Source organism: Lissotriton helveticus, chromosome 1_2, assembly GCF_964261635.1.
Source record: "Lissotriton helveticus chromosome 1_2, aLisHel1.1, whole genome shotgun sequence".
Taxonomy (NCBI): domain Eukaryota; kingdom Metazoa; phylum Chordata; class Amphibia; order Caudata; family Salamandridae; genus Lissotriton; species Lissotriton helveticus.
The window spans coordinates 6458989-6480947 of NC_136058.1; the positions used below are offsets into that span (position 1 = coordinate 6458989).

The 21959-nt window shown below is 45.0% G+C and overlaps 1 protein-coding gene across 4 annotated transcripts in view; it reads left to right on the forward strand.

The window, feature by feature from the left end:
- HENMT1 (HEN methyltransferase 1) overlaps positions 1 to 21959 on the forward strand; it is a 588326-nt gene that overhangs the window by 544698 nt on the left and 21669 nt on the right. For all 4 annotated transcript variants that reach the window (XM_078668393.1, XM_078668408.1, XM_078668402.1 and 1 more), the window contains one exon: positions 7169 to 7346. In XM_078668393.1, coding sequence (XP_078524519.1) covers positions 7169 to 7346 — 178 coding nt within the window. The remainder of the gene's footprint in view (positions 1 to 7168; positions 7347 to 21959) is intronic.

The following is a 21959-nucleotide window of genomic DNA, read 5'->3' on the forward strand; positions in this document are numbered from 1 at the left end:
AAGCGGAGGGCTCGCTTCCTTTGAAGCCCCTCCTGTCGCGTGTGACGCGTCAGGGAACGCGCCGCCGCAAAGGCACCCGGGAACTGAAGTCCCGGAGCGGCGGCGCGACTGGCGGCGTTGGTGTGCTGTCGGCGCTTCTCTCAGGTATTCTCCTGGCCCCAATGTCCTCTTGATGCTTGATCCTTTATTTGTGCAGCCTGCTGGGCTCAAGGTTCTCCGCTCCGCTAAACCGCTAAACAGGACCCCCCGCTCCGCCGAGGGCTCGCTTCCTTTGAAGCCCCTCCTGTCGCGTGTGACGCGTCGGGGAACGCGCCGCCGCAAAGGCACCCGGGAACTGAAGTCCCGGAGCGGCGGCGCGACTGGCGGCGTTGGTGTGCTGTTGGCGCTTCTCTCAGGTATTCTCCTGGCCCCAATGTCCTCTTGATGCTCGATCCTTTATTTGTGCAGCCTGCTGGGCTCAAGGTTCTCCGCTCCGCTAAACAGGACCCCAGTCATTTGTTGGCTAAAAACCTGGCTCAATAAGGAGATATCATTATAGCCTCATAGCCCGCCGTAGAGGGCTATACCGGCTATTAAAGGCCCCCTCCAGCGTTAAAGGCCCCAAGCCGAAGGCGAGGGCCTTTAACAAGGGAGAGGGACTTTAATAGCGGTATAGCCCATCTACGAAGGGCTATAAGGCTATTAGAACATTCTGTCACTAGAGGACAGAATGTTCTAACAAAAAAAACAAAGCCTTTTGGAAGCGTGAGGGGATTGGAATCCCCTCAGGATCCCTGAAGCCTTTGTTCAGAGCCAGAGCTGTGAACAAAGAAACATTGGAATGTTAGAGCTCCAGGCTTATACCAGCCATTATAAGCCCCGAGCACTCCATTGTTTTCAATAGAGCTCCCAACATTCCAATGTTCTAATAAATCATATAATCCTTAAAGACTGTCTAGCCCTAGATAGAGCCTTAAATATCCCGTGGGTGAGATATGTTAAGTCACAGCTTACACAAGCGGGACGTCCTGAGCTTTTTCTCTCCCCAGAACGTATTACAAAAGAGGATGTTAACACAGTAAAAAGTACCCTGGCTAATATGTATATATCAGAAAGGGAAGAAATTGAATTAAAGAAGTCACTTGTCCGAAAGAACTACACGCTAATGACTGTCCCGGGCATCGAACCTTATCTTATCTCAGTAACCAGACCATTTCATCGATTCCTTTTAATCAGATTTCGTTTTAACCTTATCCATCTAATGCTTGATCATTATCTTAATTGGGATATACCAGAAAATGCAAAACCCTGTGACTATGATCATTTCTCTACCCAGGACACGTTACATTTTATCATGTTCTGTGATCACTACACCGAGATCAGGAAAAAATATTTGCTACCAATTTTGCGTGAGGCAGGCTTTATACAGGTTAGGCCAGCACTCATGTTTTTGCAACTTTTACCTAGCGCAAGAGTAACATTTCACGTAGCACATTTTTTAGTCGCAGGAGTTCGCATTAATAAGAATCGCCTAAACTTATAGTTTACACCAACTAATATCTGACCATTTTTAGCATATATGATGTTTTTATAATTTTAAATAATTTTTAGATACTTTTTATATGTATTAATTACGTGAAATGTGACTGTATGATTTTTTTATGTGGAAACTTTTTTATAAATTTGCAACTAATAGATGATGTACTGTGCGTGTAATGATGAAATGTATTATGTGTCCACCTTTTTTGATTTTTATTAATCGAATAAAGAAATTTGACTGACTGACTGTGACTGTGTTCTCCCTGCTCATCAAGGCAAGGATTTCATCCTCTAGTCTAGCATAGTTTACAGCCCACCCTGTGTGCTTGGATTGTTTATGGCTTGACAATTGGCATGCAGTCTACATTAACCAGTTTGATGAAAGCAGGGTCTTCCAAATGTAAGCCATAGAATTCAAGCCATTTGTCAGGACATAAACAACAACACTGGGCCTGGTAACAGATTGAGGGGATGGCACCAAGGCCACACTGGCCATACTGCCCATACTGGGCATCAGGACTTTCCCTAGGGAGGCTGGAAAGGGGGAGGCCGGTTTTGTAGCACTGCAGCAGTTTTAAAAGCACTGCAAAGTTCCTTGTATATTCAACAGTTTTCAGGCAACAATAAAAGTGCCAATATAACTCTGGTGATTAATGTGCCTCCTGGGGAGAGATCGAAGTTTTTTTATAGTGGCAGTTTTGACTCATTAAGGTAGCACAGTGTTAATATGCCTGCTGCAAAGAACGTGTAATATGCAGATCATAGAACAGTATTTTACGTTCCCCACTTTAACAATTGCTACATTAACCTTTTGCTTTCTCAAATATGCTTGAAAATTCACGATTTGTTTCAAATTAACTCTCCCCCTCACCCCCACAAACCCTACTATAACGGTCAGGCTCCCTCGCTATGCTTGCTCGCCGCTGGGCACTCACCCTGAACATTTGCGCCCAACCAGTTTCAAATGTCACCAGCCACTACTGCTGTAGATGACTTGCATCTAGCACCACTATGACGGCGCAGAATGAACATTCAAAATAAAATGTCACACTGCAGCAGCGATGTTGCTAAAGGAATGGTTCAGATGACCGGCGCACTGCAGACACTTCAAATATTCAAATTACCAACAGCAATATCAGTACTCCTGCACAGAGAAGTGAAGTAGCTTTCACAATTAGTAGTGCATCTATGTCGGAAGCAAAACATTTTTGCGAACAAGGTCTCATAGTACAGAACAGTTAAAAGAACGTATGATTTCAGGTGTCCAAATTGGTTCTAAACGACGCTAGAATGAACAACCATGATGTGAATTTCGTTATCCTATTGGAAGTTTTAGAAAAAAAAGTCGATATTTCCAGTAAGTTATGCTTTTCTTTTTTCTGTATATATTACATATTGATATATATTAAGTATCTATTTTGTTTAAAACTATGTAAAGTAGAAAAACATTTTTAAAACTAAAACTTGCTTCTTACTTCAGAATTTGTGGTGAGTGATTTCAGCTCTATGTTGTCTTCCTGCTGCAGCTATTTCTACTACCTGTTGGGGTTAGAGTGGCAGTGACACTTCTTCATCAGGTCTGTCCTCATCGGGTATTATGATAATACCTTTCTGGTAGTATCGTTGTGCAAAAACAAGCTAGTTTTGCTTGCTGTCTGTGGAGCATATGGTAGAGCTCCTCCACTTTGGAGCAACGAAATCTGATTTTAAAAGGCGAAATGTTTGTTCAGTAACTGGATATGTGCATCTGTGTTTTTTCAATCAGAGTGCGTACATGAATGGGGTCATTATGGTCAACCTTAAAGCATACCACTGGCACCTGCAGTGGGTAAACAACACATAGTGTCATTTTCTATAAAAAAAATGAACCTACGGTATTGAATTATTTTTAATTTGTTGACCTAGCTAATAAATAGTTGTCTCCAAAATCACCCCTGGATAGATGGCTATATAATCCACAGTGGCGAAACACGTTGGAATTTTGTGTACTCCTAGGGTATTTTGACAATCTGTGCCTCTCCCTTTTGTGAATGGCTTACCACCCAAACTCGGGAGTCAGTCATTTTCCAATGATTTACAACCACATTATGGTCGCAATCCATTAATACATCACATACTGACTCACAATTTGGAAGGGACGCCTATAACAATATGCTCCAAATTGCATTGTATACATTTGCAATCTCATTGTATATTGTATTGTATATGCTGTTATATAGCGCGTGGCTACCCCGGGGAATCCCAGCGCTGCGGATGTGCGGTGAGGGACAGGTGAAGTTTTATGGGAAGAGCCACGTTTTCAGTTGTTTGCGGAATGAGAGATGGTTGACTTCCTGGCGGATGGAGATAGGCAGGGAGTTCCAAAGTTTAGAGGCGTTGTAGGAGAAGAGACGTCCTCCGGTGCAGGACCTTCTGATTCTGGGGACTTTGGCCAGATGTAGATCATTGGAGCAAAGGCTGCTGGATGCTTTATAAGGTTTGATGAGGTTATTGAGGATGGGGGGACCTTTTCCCTGTAGGTTTTTGTGGGTGATGCACAGAGCTTTAAAATGAATCGCTCATGCACCGGGAGCCAGTGGAGTGTTTTCAGGGCTAGTTTGGCTGAGGAGCGGTTGTTAGGGCCTGTAAGTAGTCTTGCTGCAGCGTTTTGTACTACATGAAGTTTGTGGATCGCTGAGGTGGGGGCTTCTAAATAGAGGGCATTTCCATAGTCCAATATCGACAAAATGAGAGCTTGGATTAGGATTTTGTTTTAGCTCTCGGGTAAGAGGGGCAGTATCTTGCGTGTTGACCTCAGCAGGCCGAAGCAGCTGTTTTTCTGGCTCGGACTCTAAAGGTAAGCTTGTTGTCAAGCCAGACGCCCAGGCTCTTTATTTCATTTTTAGGGATTGGGGCGGGCCCCATGCATGATGGCCACAGCGTGTGCGGGTTGAAGGTTGCTTGGTTACCCTGCAGCATGAGCTCCGTCTTGTCGCCATTGAGTTTAAGATGTGACGCACTCATCCAACTGGCGACTTCTTTAAGACAGGAGCTCAGGTTTGTGGGGTCCTGCTCTACCTGGTTCAGTGCCACCATTAGCTGCGTGTCGTCAGCATAGCTAAAAAGCTGGATGCCAAAGGGTGAGACTATTTCAGCCAGTGGGGACATGTACACGTTAAAAAGGGTAGGGCTCAGGGAGGGCGCCGTAGGGAACACCACATTGCAGAGGTAGTGGGCGTGAGTGGGTGCTACCTTCAAACACCTGGAAGTATCTTCCTTCGAGGAATGACTCCAACCAGGAAAGGGCCCTTCCTGTTACTCCCAGTCTTTCGAGCCGGTGCATCAGGGAACGCTGCGCTGAGGTCTAGGAAGAGGATGGCTGCAGACCCTCCGGTGTCCAAGATCTTTCTGGACTCCTCCACCACCGCCATCAGTGCAGACTCCATGCCCTGGCCTGGACAAAAGCCCGTCTGGGAGTAATGTAGTAGTTTATGGGTTTCAAGGTAGGCAGAGAGTTGGCGGTTCACATGTCTTTCTTCAAACTTACTGATGCCAGGGAGGAGGGAGATGGGCCGGTAGTTGGCAAACTCCATGGGATCTAGGTGGGGTTTCTTTAGTAGGGCTGTAACCATTGCGATCTTTCAGTCCTGGGGGACTAAGCCCGACTCAAGAGAGGTGTCAATTAGATTGACAATGGGAAGGGTTAGAGTAGGCATGGCTGTCTTTAGAATGTGAAACGGGGCCGGGTCTAGCGGGGAACTTCTCTTGATTATGTTAAATATGGGGGGGGGGGGGAGTTCCTCCGTAAGTGGGATGAAGGATTCAATCTTGGGGGCATTGTTCTGCGGTTCTGATTCAATCTGCCCGGTGAGGTGTTCATTGTCGGCTGGTGGGAGGGCGTTCAGTATAAGCTGAATCTTTGTGGAGAAAACATACGCTAGCTCCTCACGACGACGGCCTGAGGGGCCGGGAGCCAGGGGAGGGTTTGGGACTTTCATGAGTTTTTTATGATCCTGAAGATTTCTTTGGGTGCATTGGAGGAGGAGGATTTTTTTTCTTTGTAGTAGGATGCCTTTTAAGTGCGGCTTTGTAGTTGTTGGATTCCTTATCCGTTAAGAAGTCTTTCCCCCATATTCTTTCTAGTATTTTGCATCGTTGTTTTAGTTTACAGAGTTCAGGTGTGAACCAGGGGGAGTTATTTGAACCTGCTTTTTGTGTAATGGGTCTTCTGGGAAGTACTTTGTCAAATTAGTTCTCAATCCATGTGTTGAACTCTCGATTGGCTGTTATGGGGTCAGGGTGATGCAGAGGTATGGTGGTTTGCAGCTCCTGTGTCCAATCCTCTGTACTTAATTTAGGCCATTGGCGGGCTTGGGTACGGGAAATTAGCACAGTCGGGCAGGGAGACACTGACTGCCATTCGAAGGGGATTGGGAAGTGGTACGACCAGGGAAGGAGACAGGTTTCTTTCCTTTCAGTTCTGTATTATTTGAGAAAATTGGGTCCAGGAGGTGCCCTTTAGTGTGAGTAGCTTGGTGGACTTTTAGCAGCATCTCATATGCTGCAAGGTCGCGGGCAAGGTCGTTGGCTATTGTGTCCTGGGGGCTATCGAAATGCAAATTGAAGTCTCCTAGAAGGTTGAAATTAGAGGAAGTACTATCTAAGTTTACCACTGATTCCAATAACGAGCTGCAGAATTATCCCAGGGCTCCCGGGGGGCGATAGAGGAGAATACCAACAAATGTAACTAAGGGGGTTAGCATGATGGAAAAATTGGCATTTTTGCAATCTGAGAGGGGGCTTCCCAGAATGCGACAAACTAGGTGGTCTTTGTATATAATGGCGATCCCTCCCCCTTTGCTACCTATTCTATCGACGCGCTGGATTAGATAGCCCAGGAGAAGTTCTTCAACTACATCTGGGTCTGAGCTAGGTACTAACCAAGTTTCCGTAAGGAATAGCACATCAGGAGCGTTATCTTGTAGTAGCATGGCGATTTCTGTCGCGTGCTTTGGCATGGATCTACAATTAAGCAGTGCCATGCTCATTTAGAAGTCAGTAAAAGTCTACTGACTTCTAAAATGGGATTAATACACAGTTAAAACCTATTTTGCGGTTGCCAAGGCATCTGTTTTGCAATTCGCATTTGTGACCGCAAAATAGGTTTGTACATCAGGCCCCTAATTACTTATCCAGTTAAATAAGATATTCAAATTCTCCCGACCAACCACTAGGCTCTAGGCTTCACTGTTCTTTTTCTCCTGTGCAGAAGCTGTGGAGAGGCGGTATGTAAGCATACCTATGATGCAGGTATGCATTCAGGTCCCCAGTGGAGAGCAGTGTGCTCCAGTGTTTTACTTTCTGTCTGGGTAAATATTATCTGTTCTGATAACCTCATGTTGTTAGGATCAGTCATATGGAACCTTCTTGAACATTATTTTACAACAATACCAACCAGCAACTGAAGGTCCGCCAAACCCTTGTCTTTTATTTACTTGAATCCTCTTTTCCCTTGTTTGCTATGTCCTGTATGCTTCCGTAAGTTTAATGACCTGTTTTATTTGTAAAGTCAAGTTTGACCTCCATTATTGTATTTATTTTTGTCACCTGTTAATATCTAAAGTGTTACATTAAGACAGCATCCTCTAAATTCCCCGAGCTTTGATTGTAGGTCTAAGAATGCTGCTGATCGATATAATTACACAGTGGAATTTAGTGGTGTAGGAGCACCACCCGCAGACGCTGGAGACGTTGGATTTTGTACTCAAATAGCTGTTTTTGTGAGGAATCACTTGGAGACTGATGAGATGGTTAACAAAAAGAGAGAGACACAACATGTCTACGAAACTGTAAGTTGTTGGGAGAGGCCTAAATACTTTTCAGACTACGTTTGTGTGGAGGAATTAGTATTGCAAAGAGCTTCTCTCTTCGTACAATGACTCTAGTAGCAGCCCTGTACATGCAAACGGTGCAAGACTTTCTTTTAAATGAAATATTGTTTGAGTACAGCCTCATTCTATTTGAGACATTTTGCATCAATTGGGTCTTCTCATTAAATACGAAATTTAAAGGCATATCCTCTTAACTTCTGAAGCAAAGTGCCCTTTTTCGGTATGAACAGGTATTCAACTTAAAACACGATATAAGTGGATAAGCAGATGATGGCTCAAAACAGAATTCCTCTGCTCAACCCAGTCCCTATGTTGCTACATACAAGCCTTCTTAGAGCCCTATTACCTAGTTACTTATTGACAGCGCGGGTTTTCACCGAGACGTTTATATGTATATATTTCTATCTATATATAGTAACGTAAAAAACAACAACACACACACATATCATTATAATTACATGGGTAAAACTTCATGTTGAATGTTTGCCTCCGGTTTATTTCAAAGGTCGTAGTTTACAGAAAAGACGTCTTAACTGTGAATTATTTTCTGTAAATTTACAGTGCTGAATTCATTTGCAGAATATTGACCTTCACTAAACAAATAAAAAGGTTAAATGTGGGGATAACGCAGCATTTTTTAATTATTTCAGTGTTGGTCAATACAAGAACTTTCACTATGACAAGTACACCTGACAGTCACACCCTTGCAGACCCATCCTTGATGCAAGCATCTACCAATGAATTACCCAGCTTGTGAAAATAAACATTTTAAACGCGAAACCCTGCCAGCAAAGAGTTATACTGTTTAACATTGCTCTTTATTGTCTTTCTTTATATATGTGTTGGTAAGCCTCCTCTCTAGTGCCACTTCCCAAACTGTAGGTCACAACCCAAGCCGCTTTGTTTGTGTACCGCGAAAGTACTGCTTTACATAAAGATAACTTTAAATGTTATAATTGACTTGTCACATTTGCTCTGCTTCAATGACAAAGTTCAAATGTCAGGATGCGTTTGACAAATTGCTGCTCATTCATTAACATAGGGATTCATTTTTTTTGTCTTTCTCTGACTGCAAAGAAAGAGAAGTTTTTAAAGGGAACTTAGTGACAATGTTCATAGGGTACATGGAGTTTGAAACGAAAGGCTGTAGGGTGTCATTTTTTGTAACACACAGCAACATTTAAATACCTGTAAATAAACTGTACGCATATTTCAGCTGTTAGGAAAGCAGAAGTGAACCACATTTTGTTTTAAGTTCTGAAGTGTGATGGAAACAAAGATTTTAATAGGATCAAAACAAATCGAGACACTTTACTTGGAGAAGTGCAAATGATAAATATTCACCCTAAACCCAATTATAATTTGTGTGCTAAATAGTTTTATCAGTAAAACGGTATGTCTTTACACATTTAGTGGCCATTTCAACGGAAAATGGCCTGTCTAAATCACAGTGCGCTGCCACACAATGCTTTTGTAATATATTTGCGACAGTGTGCTCCAAAATGCACCAGCTGCATACTACACTCTCACCTCGCTCCTGCTGAATACATTTGTTACACTTGTTCTTTGTGTGAAGCTTAGATTTTTCACAATCCCTATGACTTCAGTGATGTAACATTGATATCTGAAAAATACATGTTAGTGTTAGATTCCTTACCTTAGAATGTCCCCAGGCGTCAGACTGGATCCGGAAAGTTTTCGTCATCAGTAACCCTGCGCGTCGGTAGGCGTCGTCTGCGGCTCCACGTCCGTCGTCGGCATCATGATCGCCGGGAAGACGTAGTCGGAGTACTTAGACGCCGCGCTCGCGCGCTGACGTCAGTTCTTCTTTTTTCCGTGCCAGCAAGCGCAGATCCGGAAAGAGCAGTACTTCTAGTCATTTTAGACTACCTTTTTTGGGATGCCTGGCTTCAAGCCGTGCTATGCCTGTCACCGCCTGATGTTGGTGCCCGACCCCCACCATCGGTGTCTTTAGTGCCTCGGGGCCGACCACGACGACAAGTCGTGCCCCGACTGCCGGGCCTTGACCTCGAAAGCTAGGCGGGAGCGGTCCCGTAAGCGTCTCGAGATCCGGCAGTCGTCATCGCTCGTCGAGCCATCACCACTCGTCGGGCTCCAAGTCCTCTGGTAAGTCGAGGCACTCTAAAAAGAAGTAGAAGAAGCGACATCGCTCTTCCGACTCCCTTCGCCACTCGCGCTACGCGGCTGAGGGTTCGGGCGACACCGCCCGCACGGCTCCGCCGGAGCCGGCACATCCGGCCCCATATCCTCCGGTCCCTGGGCTGCATGGGACGCCGGAGGAGATACGTGATTTCCTTGTGGCCATGATGATGCACTTCCCTCTATCGAGGCCTGTCGGCGCGCATTTGGGCCCCACGGACCTGACCAGGGGCCCTGGCGGGCCGGCGGCTTCGGCCCCGGCACCGACCTCCGTCCCGACGCCGCAGGTTCCCAAAGGATCCATGCCTGGATCCTGGTCGACGCCAGTTGACCTCACGACTCCTCCGCTGGCGCCGACCCCGATGGAGTCGCTCCCGGCTCCGTCTTCGGACGACACCGTCCCCAGTTTCAGCCGGTCCGGCGTCAGAACGGTGCCATCTCCGGTGTCGGTGGGTGAGCAATTCACGTATGACCTGGCTCCGTCATTCCTGCCAGGACACGGATGAAGGGGAGGACTGGGAGGGGTCTGAAGTGGAGTCAGGACTGGGCAGGTGAGTTGGGGGAGGCCAGTGGAATGGACACATCGCCTGACACTGGATTCATTTCTCCACCCTCCGTGGCTATGGAGGAGGGTGCCACTTATGGTGTGGTGTTACGCAGGGCAGCCAAGGGCTTGGCTCTTTAACTCCCTGCTGCGGCCGTGAGGACTAATCTCCTCACCTAAGTGCTTCAGCCGCCAGTATGCTCTTCAGAGCCTCTGCTGCCATTTAATGAAGCCCTCACGGACGTTCTGATGGGCACTTGGTCCAAGCCCTCTGTGGATAGGAACGTGGCCCGACGCCACCGCCCGGCTCCGGGCGACCCCCACTTTCTTTCCGTTCACCCCGCCCCTGAGAGCCTGGTAAACCAGGCCTCTACATCCCAATCAGCATTCCCGACTGCTCCTCCAGAATGGGAATCCAAAAGGTTTGATCAGTTTGGGAAGAAACTGTTCTCCTCATTGAGTTTGGGTTTGCGGTCTATCAACACCGCTTGCCTTTTGGCCCGTTACACCCACTCTTTGTGGGACACGGTTGCGGACGTGCTGCCCAAGTGTTCAAAGGAGGCCCAGGCACGGCTCGCCCAGGCACTTGCTGAGGGGCGGGATGGAGCACACTACTCCATCAGATGTGGACTTGACACCACAGACTCGCTGGGCAGAGCGATTTACACGACGGTGGCGATCCGTCGCCACGCCTGGCTGAGGTCCGCCAATTTTTCAGGGGATGTCCAGGCCACACTCATGGACATGCCCTTTGATGGCCGTCCCCTTATTGGCGACAAAGCAGAGAGTGCTCTTGAGCATTTCAAGGACTCCAGGGCTACGGCCAAGTCCTTGGGCCTGTCTGGCCAGCGCCAGCAGACTTTTGCTTTTTGCCCCTTTTGTGGCCAAGGAAGGGGCGCCCCCACGTTTTCGTACCGCCACAGGCCCCAGAACCAACCTCAACGCGGTCGCGGACGTGGTAACTGCCGTGGCGGTGCCAGGGGGACAACGGCAAGGTCAGTCCACATCCACTCCCGCAGCATCTGCCTCAAAGCCTTCATAGTTCGAGCTTTCAGCCCATTCAAAGCCAGTGGAGAGCAGGGTCCGCCATCACCTCCTCCACTGGCGCTCCATCACGTCGGACAGGTGGGTGCTGCAAATCGTCCGGAGGGGCTACTCCCTCCTCTTCGAGGCGACCCCTCCAGACCAACCACAGCAGTACCACCGCATGTCGGGGGATCACTTGCAACTTCTGTAGGAGGAAGTGGTGACCCTCTTGGTTAAGGGGCCACCGAGAGCGTTCCTGGGCCAGAAGTAGGACGTTGTTGCTACTCCCATTACTTTCTGGTACCCAAGAAGGGCAAAGGAGGCCTACGCCCTATCTTGGACCTCCGGAGTGTCAACGGCTTCCTCTGGAAGGAGAAGTTCAAGATGCTGACTTTAGCTCAGGTCCTGGCTGCCCTAGACACTGGAGAGTGGATGGTAGCGTTGAACTTGCAGGACGCCTATTTCCACATCCCCGTCCTGCCGGCCCACCGGCGCTACCTGCGGTTCACGGTAGGCCACGAGCACTTTCAGTTTACCGTGCTCCCCTTAGGCCTCACCAGTGCCCCTCGGGTGTTCACGAAAATGATGACTGTGGTCGCAGCTCATCTGCGCAGATCAGGAGTTTCCCCTATCTCGATGACTAGTTGTTGAAGGCGGGCTCGCCCCAGACAGTCGTCTCCCACCTCCAGACTACGGCCGACCTCCTGCACTCGCTGGGGTTCTCCATCAATGTGCCGAAGTCGCACCTGTGCCCCTCTCAGAAGCTCCTTCTCATCGGAGCGGTTCTGGACTCGGCGCAGTTTCGGGTTTATCCTCCCGAACAGCGGGTTCGGGATATTCAGGCTCTGATGCCGATCTTTCAGCCTTTATCCCGAGTTTCGGTCAGCTTGACGCTGCGGCTCCTGGGGCTGATGGCTTCCTGCATTCTTCTGGTGCATCACGCCAGGTGGCAGATGTGGGCTCTGCAGTGGGACCTGAAGTTTCAGTGGGCACAGCATCAGGACAACCTGTCTGACCATGTCCTGATCTCGGAGGGCACTGCGAGTCAATTGCAGTGGTAGCTCACGAATCGCGATTGGGTCAGCGGCAGATCCCTCTCCCTACCCCAACCGGAGCACGTAGTAGTGACGGATGCGTCCCTCCTGGGATGGGGGGCCACATGGGAGAGGCGGAGGTCAGAGGCCTCCGGTCTCCGGCGAAGTCCCGGCTCCATATCAACCTTCTTGAGCTGCAGGCGATCCGACTTGCACTGAAGGCATTCCTTCCCTCTGTCCGGGGAAGTGTAGTGCAGGTGTTCATGGACAACACCACCGCCATGTGGTAGTCCACCAAAAAGCTCGGGTGGGGTCCTGCACCCTTTGTCAGGAGGCTATGCGCCACTGGACATGGCTGGAACACCAGGGCGTCACCCTGGTGGTTCAACACCTGGCAGGTTGCCTGAACGCCAGGGCGGATGAACTCAGCCGCCGGTGCATGATGGATCACGAATGGCGTCTGAACTCGGACGTGGTGCAAGGTCTCTTTCAGCAGTGGGGAGAGCCTTGGTTAGATCTATTCGCAACCGAAGAAAACGCGCAATGTCATCAGTTCTGCGTGTTGGAATTTCCAAGGCGGCACTCGCTCGGAGACGCTTTTCGTCGCGAGTGGAGTTGCGGTCTGTTGTATGCCTTTCCGCCTATACCACTTCTGCCCAGAGTGCTGAAGAAGATCCGGCCCGACCGGGCTCAAGTCATCCGTGTGGCTCCGGACTGGGCATGAAGATGCTGGTATCCCGAGCTACTCAGCATGGCAGTCGATCACTCTATTCGTCTGCCTCTTCAGGAGGACCTTCTGTCGCAGCAGCAGGCGACGGTCCTCCACCCGAACCTGTCCACTCTCCACCTACATGCGTAGAGATTGACAGCTGCAGTTGAGGCCATTTGACTTGCCTCCTGAAGTCTATGATGTGAATCTGGCAGCCAGGCGTCCCTCCACAAAAACAGTATACGCCTGCAGGTGGAACAAGTTTGTGGCATGTTGCACAGCAAAGGCTGTGGATCCACTTTCTGCCCCCCTTTCAGAGGTTCTCCTCTTCCTTTTTTCTCTTGCCCAGCAGGGCTCTGCTCTGGGCACTATCAAAGGCTACCTCTCGGCCATTTCAGTCTTCTTAAGGATTCCTGATCAGCCTTCTCTTTTCAAGTCCCCTGTTATAAATAGATTCTTGAAAGGCATCACCCACATGCTCCCTCCTGTTCCCTTCGTGATGCCTCAGTGGTACTTGAACCTTGTACTGACTTACCTGATGTGCGCTCCCTTTGAGCCACTTCATAACTGTCCTCTTCGTCTTCTGACTCTTAAAACTGCATTCCTGGTTGCCATCACCTCTGCCAGGAGAATGAGTGAGCTCCAGGCTCTGTCTTCTAAGCCTCCTTTACTCTCTGTCCATCCGGACAAGGTTGTTCTGAGCACTCGTCCTTCTTTCCTGCCCAAGGTGGTTACAGACTTTCATATCGGGCAGTGCATCACCTTGCCCACCTTCTTCCCGCCTCCGCATCCCTTGAAGGAGGAAGAGAGGCTCCACCGTCTGGACTCAAAATGTGCGCTCTCCTTCTATCTATACTGCACATGCCAGTTCAGAGTGGAAGACCAGCTCTTTGTTGGTTATGTGGGCGCTAAGAAGGGACAGGCGGTGCGCAAGCGGACCATCTCTTGCTGGGTCGTTTTGTGCCCATTCCACTCGGGCCACGGAGGCTACTGCTGTCTTGGGTCGGGGAGTCCCCTTGCAGGACATCTGTCAGGCAGCTACGTGGGTCTCGCTGCACACGTTTGCTAGGCACTACTGCCTGGACAGCCAAGTCCGGAGAGATGGCTTTTTCTGCCGTTCTGTTCTCCAGGACTTTCTGGTGGGATCTTAGTTTGCAGACCCACCACCGGGGTTGGTGTTGCTGGGGTATCTATTCTAAGGTAAGGAATCTAACACTAACTTGTTTCTTTCAGATGCACAAGTTACTTACCTTTGGTAACGATATATCTGTAAGAAACAGTAGTTAGTGTTAGATTCCTTACCGCCCCACCCATCCTCCCCGTTCTGCGAACCGATATCTAGGGTTAAGGTATCCCCCTTTGAGGACCCTTGTTTCATGGCACCAGTGTCGGTTTCTTGCATGGCTCTGAGTTCCTGGCGTGGAAAGCTATGTACAGAACTGACGTCAGCGCGCGAGGGCAGCGTCTAAGTACTCCAACGACGTCATCCCGGCGATCATGACGACGGACGCGGAGCCACAGACGACGCCTACCGACGCACAGGGGTACTGCTGATGAAAACTTTCCGGATCCAGTCTGATGCCTGGGGATATTCTAAGGTAAGGAATCTAACACTAACTACTGTTTTTTACAGATATATCGTTACCGAAGGTAAGTAACTTGTGCGTCAGTACCCCACTGTAAAAATGATTCCTATTCAAATACAATGGTCTCTAACCATTAATTTCACTAAAGATGAATAAATCAATACATATTCAATATTTCACTTAGTTAAGGGATATGTCTCCCAGATCAACCCTATACATTCAATGTTTTTCAACTTTTGCCAAAGAAGAACCAGAAATACAACAGCAATAATTACAAGTTCAGGGGCAATTTTTAATTCATTGCATTTGTAAGAATCTCTATATAAGAGAGTTTTTAGTTGCCCAAAGAAGAGCGTGCAGAAGATGAAAAATTGTCAAGTGCTTAGTAGAAAGGAAAAGAAAAGAGAAGACATAGAAGTATATTTAACAATTTTATATTCACAATCAGTCGGTTAGCACAATATACCGTTTTTTAATGACCTGGCATGTGATATAAATTCTATACACAATTTTCATTAAATGGAGACATTGCTTCCAAAGTTATATTGCACCAGAAAATGTGTTACACCATCCAGGAAATAAAAAAATAGAGCGTCGACGTTTCGACTCGTCTTAGGGCCTATAGGTAAGTTGGACCTTGGCCATGCGAGTCTTCATCAGGACTAAAATATTGGGCAACCAAAAGAGCAGTGTGGGCCCTGAAATGAAGTAAATATATACATCAAGCTGTTGCACTAAAATTGCGATCGTATTTAGTGTCGCAATAAACTGCGGTAAGGAAAAGTTGCTTACCCAGTGGTAATGGAGGACCAAGTGGTAATTTCTTCACTCTTTGTCCCAAGGTTAGTGAATAATACCTAAAAACATAATAGGGTGGTCATTCGACCCACTCTCTAGTGATTCACAAATAATACTCCAAACCAGTATGGACGTATCATTACCTTGTCCGCAGGACGTGGATGAATTATTATATTATCCTGATGTAGCAGGCTTGAAGTCTCTGCATATTCAATTTCCAAAGGAGTTAAAATTGGTCCTACGATCAAATAAAGGAACCAAGTATACTTTAATGCAAAGGGAAGTCCTTAATATAAGGGGTAATTCAATGAATGCACAATGACCCTTAATTAACATTAAAACTGCATCTTACCCGTTAGTTGATGGTAATTAAAGTGTAAGTGACTCAGCCCTTAAGTTCACAAGCAGGAATATACCCGCCGTTATTTGATGGTATTTAAAATGTAGATGACTCTACCCATCAATTCAAAACCAGGAGTAAATCCCCTGAAAATATAACAGAATGCGGGTCAATGTGAGTCAAAAACGGGACTTATAGTGAAAACTTGACTCAGACCCCCAGTGAAATTCCTCGGGCACTCACCAAAGTCATTCATGCTCGTTCCCAAATGCTCGGCGTTCAGCAAAGACCGGTGTCTGCACGCCGTGTTAGAGGCAAGCATAGATCTAAAAAGCGGACTAATTCCCGGAAGTGTCTAAGCAGAGGGGCCCTATCAAATATAGAAATTATAGTCACATAGTTCTTTTAGATGTAAGACAATATTATTATAACGGATGTAAGTCACCAGCATATTTACGAACATTTAAAAAAAATTAATTTGGCGTTCAAAATTACGATTCCGCCCTTTTGGATTGGGTATTTACAAGTAGAGCAAAGGGCCGTATCCGAAATAATTTAAAACCAGAATATTAGTACGGTTAAAGTATATTCAGATATCAGACTCCATTTGACTGAATTGGAGTGTAGTTATTACAATACCACGACATATTAATAATCGTGTGTATATAATGAAGGAAAGACAACATCTTCAATCACAATACAGGTGGATTAAGTAGATAAAACATATTTATGCATTTTGGAACATCAGTAAAAATGTGCAGAACATGTGGCTTATGCAAAATCGATCAATGCCACACAAGAACTAACAGAGACACTGAAGGGTTCTAACAATAATTCCAAAATGACATCCATAAATTTATAGCTAATCATTATAACCTTTAGTTATTGTACACAAGGGTCATGTATTTCATACCTGAAATAACAATTAATTTTAGTTTTACTGATACAATACAATGATGAATGATCTAAAGGCTAGTTCCCAAAAAGGGGCAAACTTACACATTTCTAAATCTTCAGGAGAGCCACCTGTCTGTTAATTTCCGCCTGTTCGTTTAGTCCTTGATTTACTGTATTCAGAGAGTATATCCATTTACACTCTCTCAAATTTAGTACATTCCCAAAGTCACCTTCTCCTGCGTGAATGGCCACTTTCTCTATCACCCACCATCGGAAGCTGTTGCAGTCATGTCCAAAGGTGGTAAAATGTTCCACCAAAGGTGTACCAGGTGTTTTGCATCGAATACGACTGCAGTGCTGCAGGATTCTACATTTCACTCTTTGTGTAGTTTGTCCCACATACAAGAAACCGCAGGGGCATAAGATGGCATAAATGACCCCTGCGGTGTTACAATTACTGTGTTGTGTCAGGGTATGTGTTTTGTTATTGTAATTAAATGTAGTACATTCATTAGTTAAGGGACATGCCCGGCATGTGCCACATTTAGTGTGTCCCTTAATCGGGGGAAGATCCCAAAGTGTGGTCTGACTCACACTTTGGTTCGTGGGCAAAAGCGATCGAACCAGATGATCCCTAACATTCATTCCCTTACGGAACGCATGCAGTGGAGGCGGTAAGCCTCTTAATTCATCACTGACCAAATGCCAATGATGATTGATCGATTTCTTTATTGCGCTACTTTTAGTATTGAATGTGGTGACGCACACATGACGATCTTCATTTTCCTTCTTAGGTTTTGGGGCCAATAAATTTTCGCGATGGTTATGCCAAGCCCTTTTTCGTGCTTTCTTTAAGAGTCGCATTGGATAGCCTCGTTCATGGAGCCCTACAATGAGTAGGGAAGACTCCTCGAAATAGTCCTCCTTTTTGGTACAATTCCTCCGCAACCTCAGACATTGGCCAAATGGCAAATTATCTCTGAGGTTGCGGGGATGATGACTCAAGTACCTCAGTAGTGTATTTCGCTCACTACTTTTCCGATATAGGGTGGTATACAATTTTCCTGCGTCTGACTTGATCTGAATATCAAGGAAACTAATTGAGACCCTGTCCTGCTCCAGAGTAAACTGGATGTCCTCTGAGCAGGCGTTAAGCCGCTTATGAAATTCCGTCAAATCCTCATTGCTTCCTTGCCAAATTAAAAACACATCATCGATGTACCGTGTCCATAGGGCAATGTGATTGTGGTATGGATTTGACTGATTGAGGACAAACCAATGTTCAAAATCACTCATATATATTATAGCTAGATTGGGGGCAAAACTTGCCCCCATAGCCACACCTTTTGTCTGGATGTAAAATTGGCCTAGAAACATAAAAAAGTTTTGTGTCATAGCCGATGTAAGCAATTGAATGATAAATTCTGTCGGAACGTGATGGGGGGTGGGTCTCATTTAAAACATTCTCAATACACGTTAATGCAGCTTGCTGTGGAATGTTCGTGTAGAGAGCCATGATATCCATTGTGGCCAATATATTTATCGCAGGGTCATATGTACGCCCATCCACTAGCTGGATCATATTCATTGTGTCTCTTAAATATGTTGGAGTAGATATAGCTATTGGTCTTAAAAATATATCTATATATTTACAAAGAGGTTCTAACAATGAACCACAACCTGAAATGATTGGTCTTCCAGGGGGGTCCTCCATCCGTTTATGCACTTTTGGCAGCGTATAAATTGTGGGCATACGCGGGTGCTTATTGTTCAAAAACTCATACTCATGTTTGGTAATAATTCCATCTCCAAGTGCTTGGGTAGTGATTTTGGTGATGGTAGCACTGATTCTTTTTGTAGGGTCAGATTTTAATAGAGTATAATTTTCCACCACAGATAGTTGGGACAGTATTTCATTTTTATATTTCTCAGCGCTCTGAACAACGATGGCACCACCCTTGTCCGCGGGTTTTATTACAATATTGCTATTGTTTTTCAAAGTCGCGAGGGCATCTTTTTCAGATTTTGTAATGTTGTAAGGGACGTATCGTCTCTCTGCAAGGATTTTATCAACGTCCCGTAGTACCACCTGTTCATATGTTTTAATTTTGTGGTCAATCAAATGCGTTGGAGGATTGAACTTAGATGGCGGTCTCAAGCCACTGCCCGAGAACACCGGTTTGTAAGGAATTCTATGAAAGTAATGTTTTAATCTAACCTTCCTGAAAAACTGTTGCAGTTCCATCCTTAAAGTAAAATTGTCAGGCATTGAGGTAGGGACAAAAGATAGCCCCTTGCATAAGATTTGTTGTTCACTCATGGTTAATTCATAGTTAGATATGTTAATGATTGGATTATCAGGTTTATATGTTACCACCTGTAATGATGACGTCTCGTTTGGATCTCGCCATGGGAGTCCTGTTGGAACTGTACCTGTTTGTTCCCTCTCCCTGTGCCTCGATTCCAGGAGGCAGAGCGTGGTCCCCTGGGTCTCCCCAGTCTGTTATCTGAATATACTTTAACTGTACTAATATTCTGGTTTTAAATTATTTCAGATACGGCCCTTTGCTCTACTTGTAAATACTCAATCCAAAATGGCGGAATCATAATTTCGAACGCCAAATTAATTTTTTTTAAGTGTTCGTAAATATGCTGGTGACTTACATCCGTTATAATAATATTGTCTTACATCTAAAAGAACTAAGAGACTATAATTTCTATATTTGTTAGGGCCCCTCTGCTTAGACACTACCGGGAATTAGTCCGCTTTTTAGATTTATGCTTGCCTCTAACACAGCGTGCAGACACCGGTCTTTGCTGAACGCCGAGCATTTGGGAACGAATTTCACTGGGGGTCTGAGTCAAGTTTTCTCTATAAGTCCCGTTTTTGACTCGCATTGACCCGCATTCTGTTATATTTTCAGGGGATTTACTCCTGGTTTTGAATTGATGGGCAGAGTCATCTACATTTTAAATACCATCAAATAACAGCGGATTTATTCCTGCTTGTGAACTTAAGGGCTGAGTCACTTACACTTTAATTACCATCAACTAACGGGTAAGATGCAGTTTTAATGCTAATTAAGGGTCATTGTGCATTCATTGAATTACCCCTTATATTAAGGACTTCCCTTTGCATTAAAGTATACTTGGTTCCTTTATTTGATCGTAGGACCAATTTTAACTCCTTTGGAAATTGAATATGCAGAGACTTCAAGCCTGCTACATCAGGATAATATAATAATTCATCCACGTCCTGCGGACAAGGTAATGATACGTCCATACTGGTTTGGAGTATTATTTGTGAATCACTAGAGAGTGGGTCGAATGACCACCCTATTATGTTTTTAGGTATTATTCACTAACCTTGGGACAAAGAGTGAAGAAATTACCACTTGGTCCTCCATTACCACTGGGTAAGCAACTTTTCCTTACCGCAGTTTATTGCGACACTAAATACGATCGCAATTTTAGTGCAACAGCTTGATGTATATATTTACTACATTTCAGGGCCCACACTGCTCTTCTGGTTGCCCAATATTTTAGTCCTGATGAAGACTCGCATGGCCACGGTCCAACTTACCTATAGGCCCTAAGACGAGTCGAAACGTCTACGCTCTATTTTTTTATTTTTTTATTTCCTGGATGGTGTAACACATTTTCTGTTGCTATATAATTTTGGAAGCAATGTCTCCATTTAATGAAAATTGTGTATAGAATTTATATCACATGCTAGGTCATTAAAAAACGGTATATTGTGTTAACCGACTGATTGTGAATATAAAATTGTAAATATACTTCTATGTCTTCTCTTTTCTTTTCCTTTCTACTAAGCACTTGACAATTTTTCATCTTCTGCACGCTCTTCTTTGGGCAACTAAAAACTCTCTTATATAGAGATTCTCACAAATGCAATGAATTAAAAATTGCCCCTGAATTTCTAATTATTGATGTTGTATTTCTGGTTCTTCTTTGGCAAAAGTTGAAAAACATTGAATGTATAGGGTTGATCTGTGAGACATATCCCTTAACTAAGTGAAATATTGAATATGTATTGATGTATTCATCTTTAGTGAAAGTAATGGTTAGAGACCATTGTATTTGAATAGCATAAATCACCCAGGTCTTTGACTTTTTGGGTCACCACATTTTGATAATGATAAAAATTATTCCAGCATTTCTGGTGCATAGTTGCTGAACTATGTTCTGTGGTCCAGTTTGGAAACAAACCCTTGCAGGTATTCCCAATCAAGTCTCCAAGTGAACCGTCCAGTATTTCTTCCCGCTCTGTTTTTTACTTCACAAAGCTGTTTCAACTTAGAATGTGCTCACTATTAGTGATCGTACACAATCATCCCAATTGCGTCTTGTGTATGACTTTCACACATAAATTGAGCAATATGGATGTGGCCTAAAGGCCAGAACTTCTAACTGATCTGGGGATCCAGGTACGAGTCCTGGCTTTGGCTCAGGTTCCTTTTATTCTCAATCAAATTATGTAATATTCTGTGCTTAAAATAAAATGTATGTGACCTTGTGTAATGTAATCTGGTGCTCATGAGAAGCGCTTAAAACACTACATATATATATATAAATATATATATATATATATATATATATATATATATATATATATATATATATATATATATATATATATACATATATATATAGTCTTGCACCTGTGAGGCTAGGGTGGGACTTGATCATGTGACTGGGAGTGGTAAGTCTTGCACCTGTGAGGCTAGGGTGGGACTTGATCATGTGACTGGGAGTGGTCACGATCAGAACAACTTTAAGAAAGGAACCCCCAGGAGAGCAACGAACAATCTGGATGGGCACTGATGAAGCCATTGAGCCGGAAACGCGTCTGCCCTGCGTTTCCAGAGACTCTCTAATGACAGCCCTGTTTTTAAAATAAAGCCGTTCCTGATTCACCCCCGTGTCACACTCTTTTCGTATGAGAGGGGAGAGCCGAGTTGGTGTATATATATATATATATATATATATATATATCACCTCTGGGCCTTGTTTTGACACAAAAATGGATATGAGGCCTTACCCCATATTCTGCTGCAGAAGAGTTTTTTCGAATTTGCTAAAATCACTGGTATTAACACTAGGTTTTATAGAAGCCTTGCTTGCGATTTTAGTGACTAGATGCCACATGCCTATTATTCAAAAAAAGCGATGCCTTCGGTCTAATTGAAACAATCTATTTATGAAAGAGCAATATAAATTATCTCCTCCTAAATGAAACTAATCATGTTCATGAAACAAATTCTACCTCATTTATATACCTCCATACCCAAACCCGAACATAACACAAATTTCTGACTGGTACTTTATTTTTTTGTCAATTAGAAAATTTTTACCACAACGGCTTGTTGATTTACAAACCAATATTTAGGTACAATGACAAACCAAACATATATATACACACATTACTTTTTACACATATATATATATATACACAT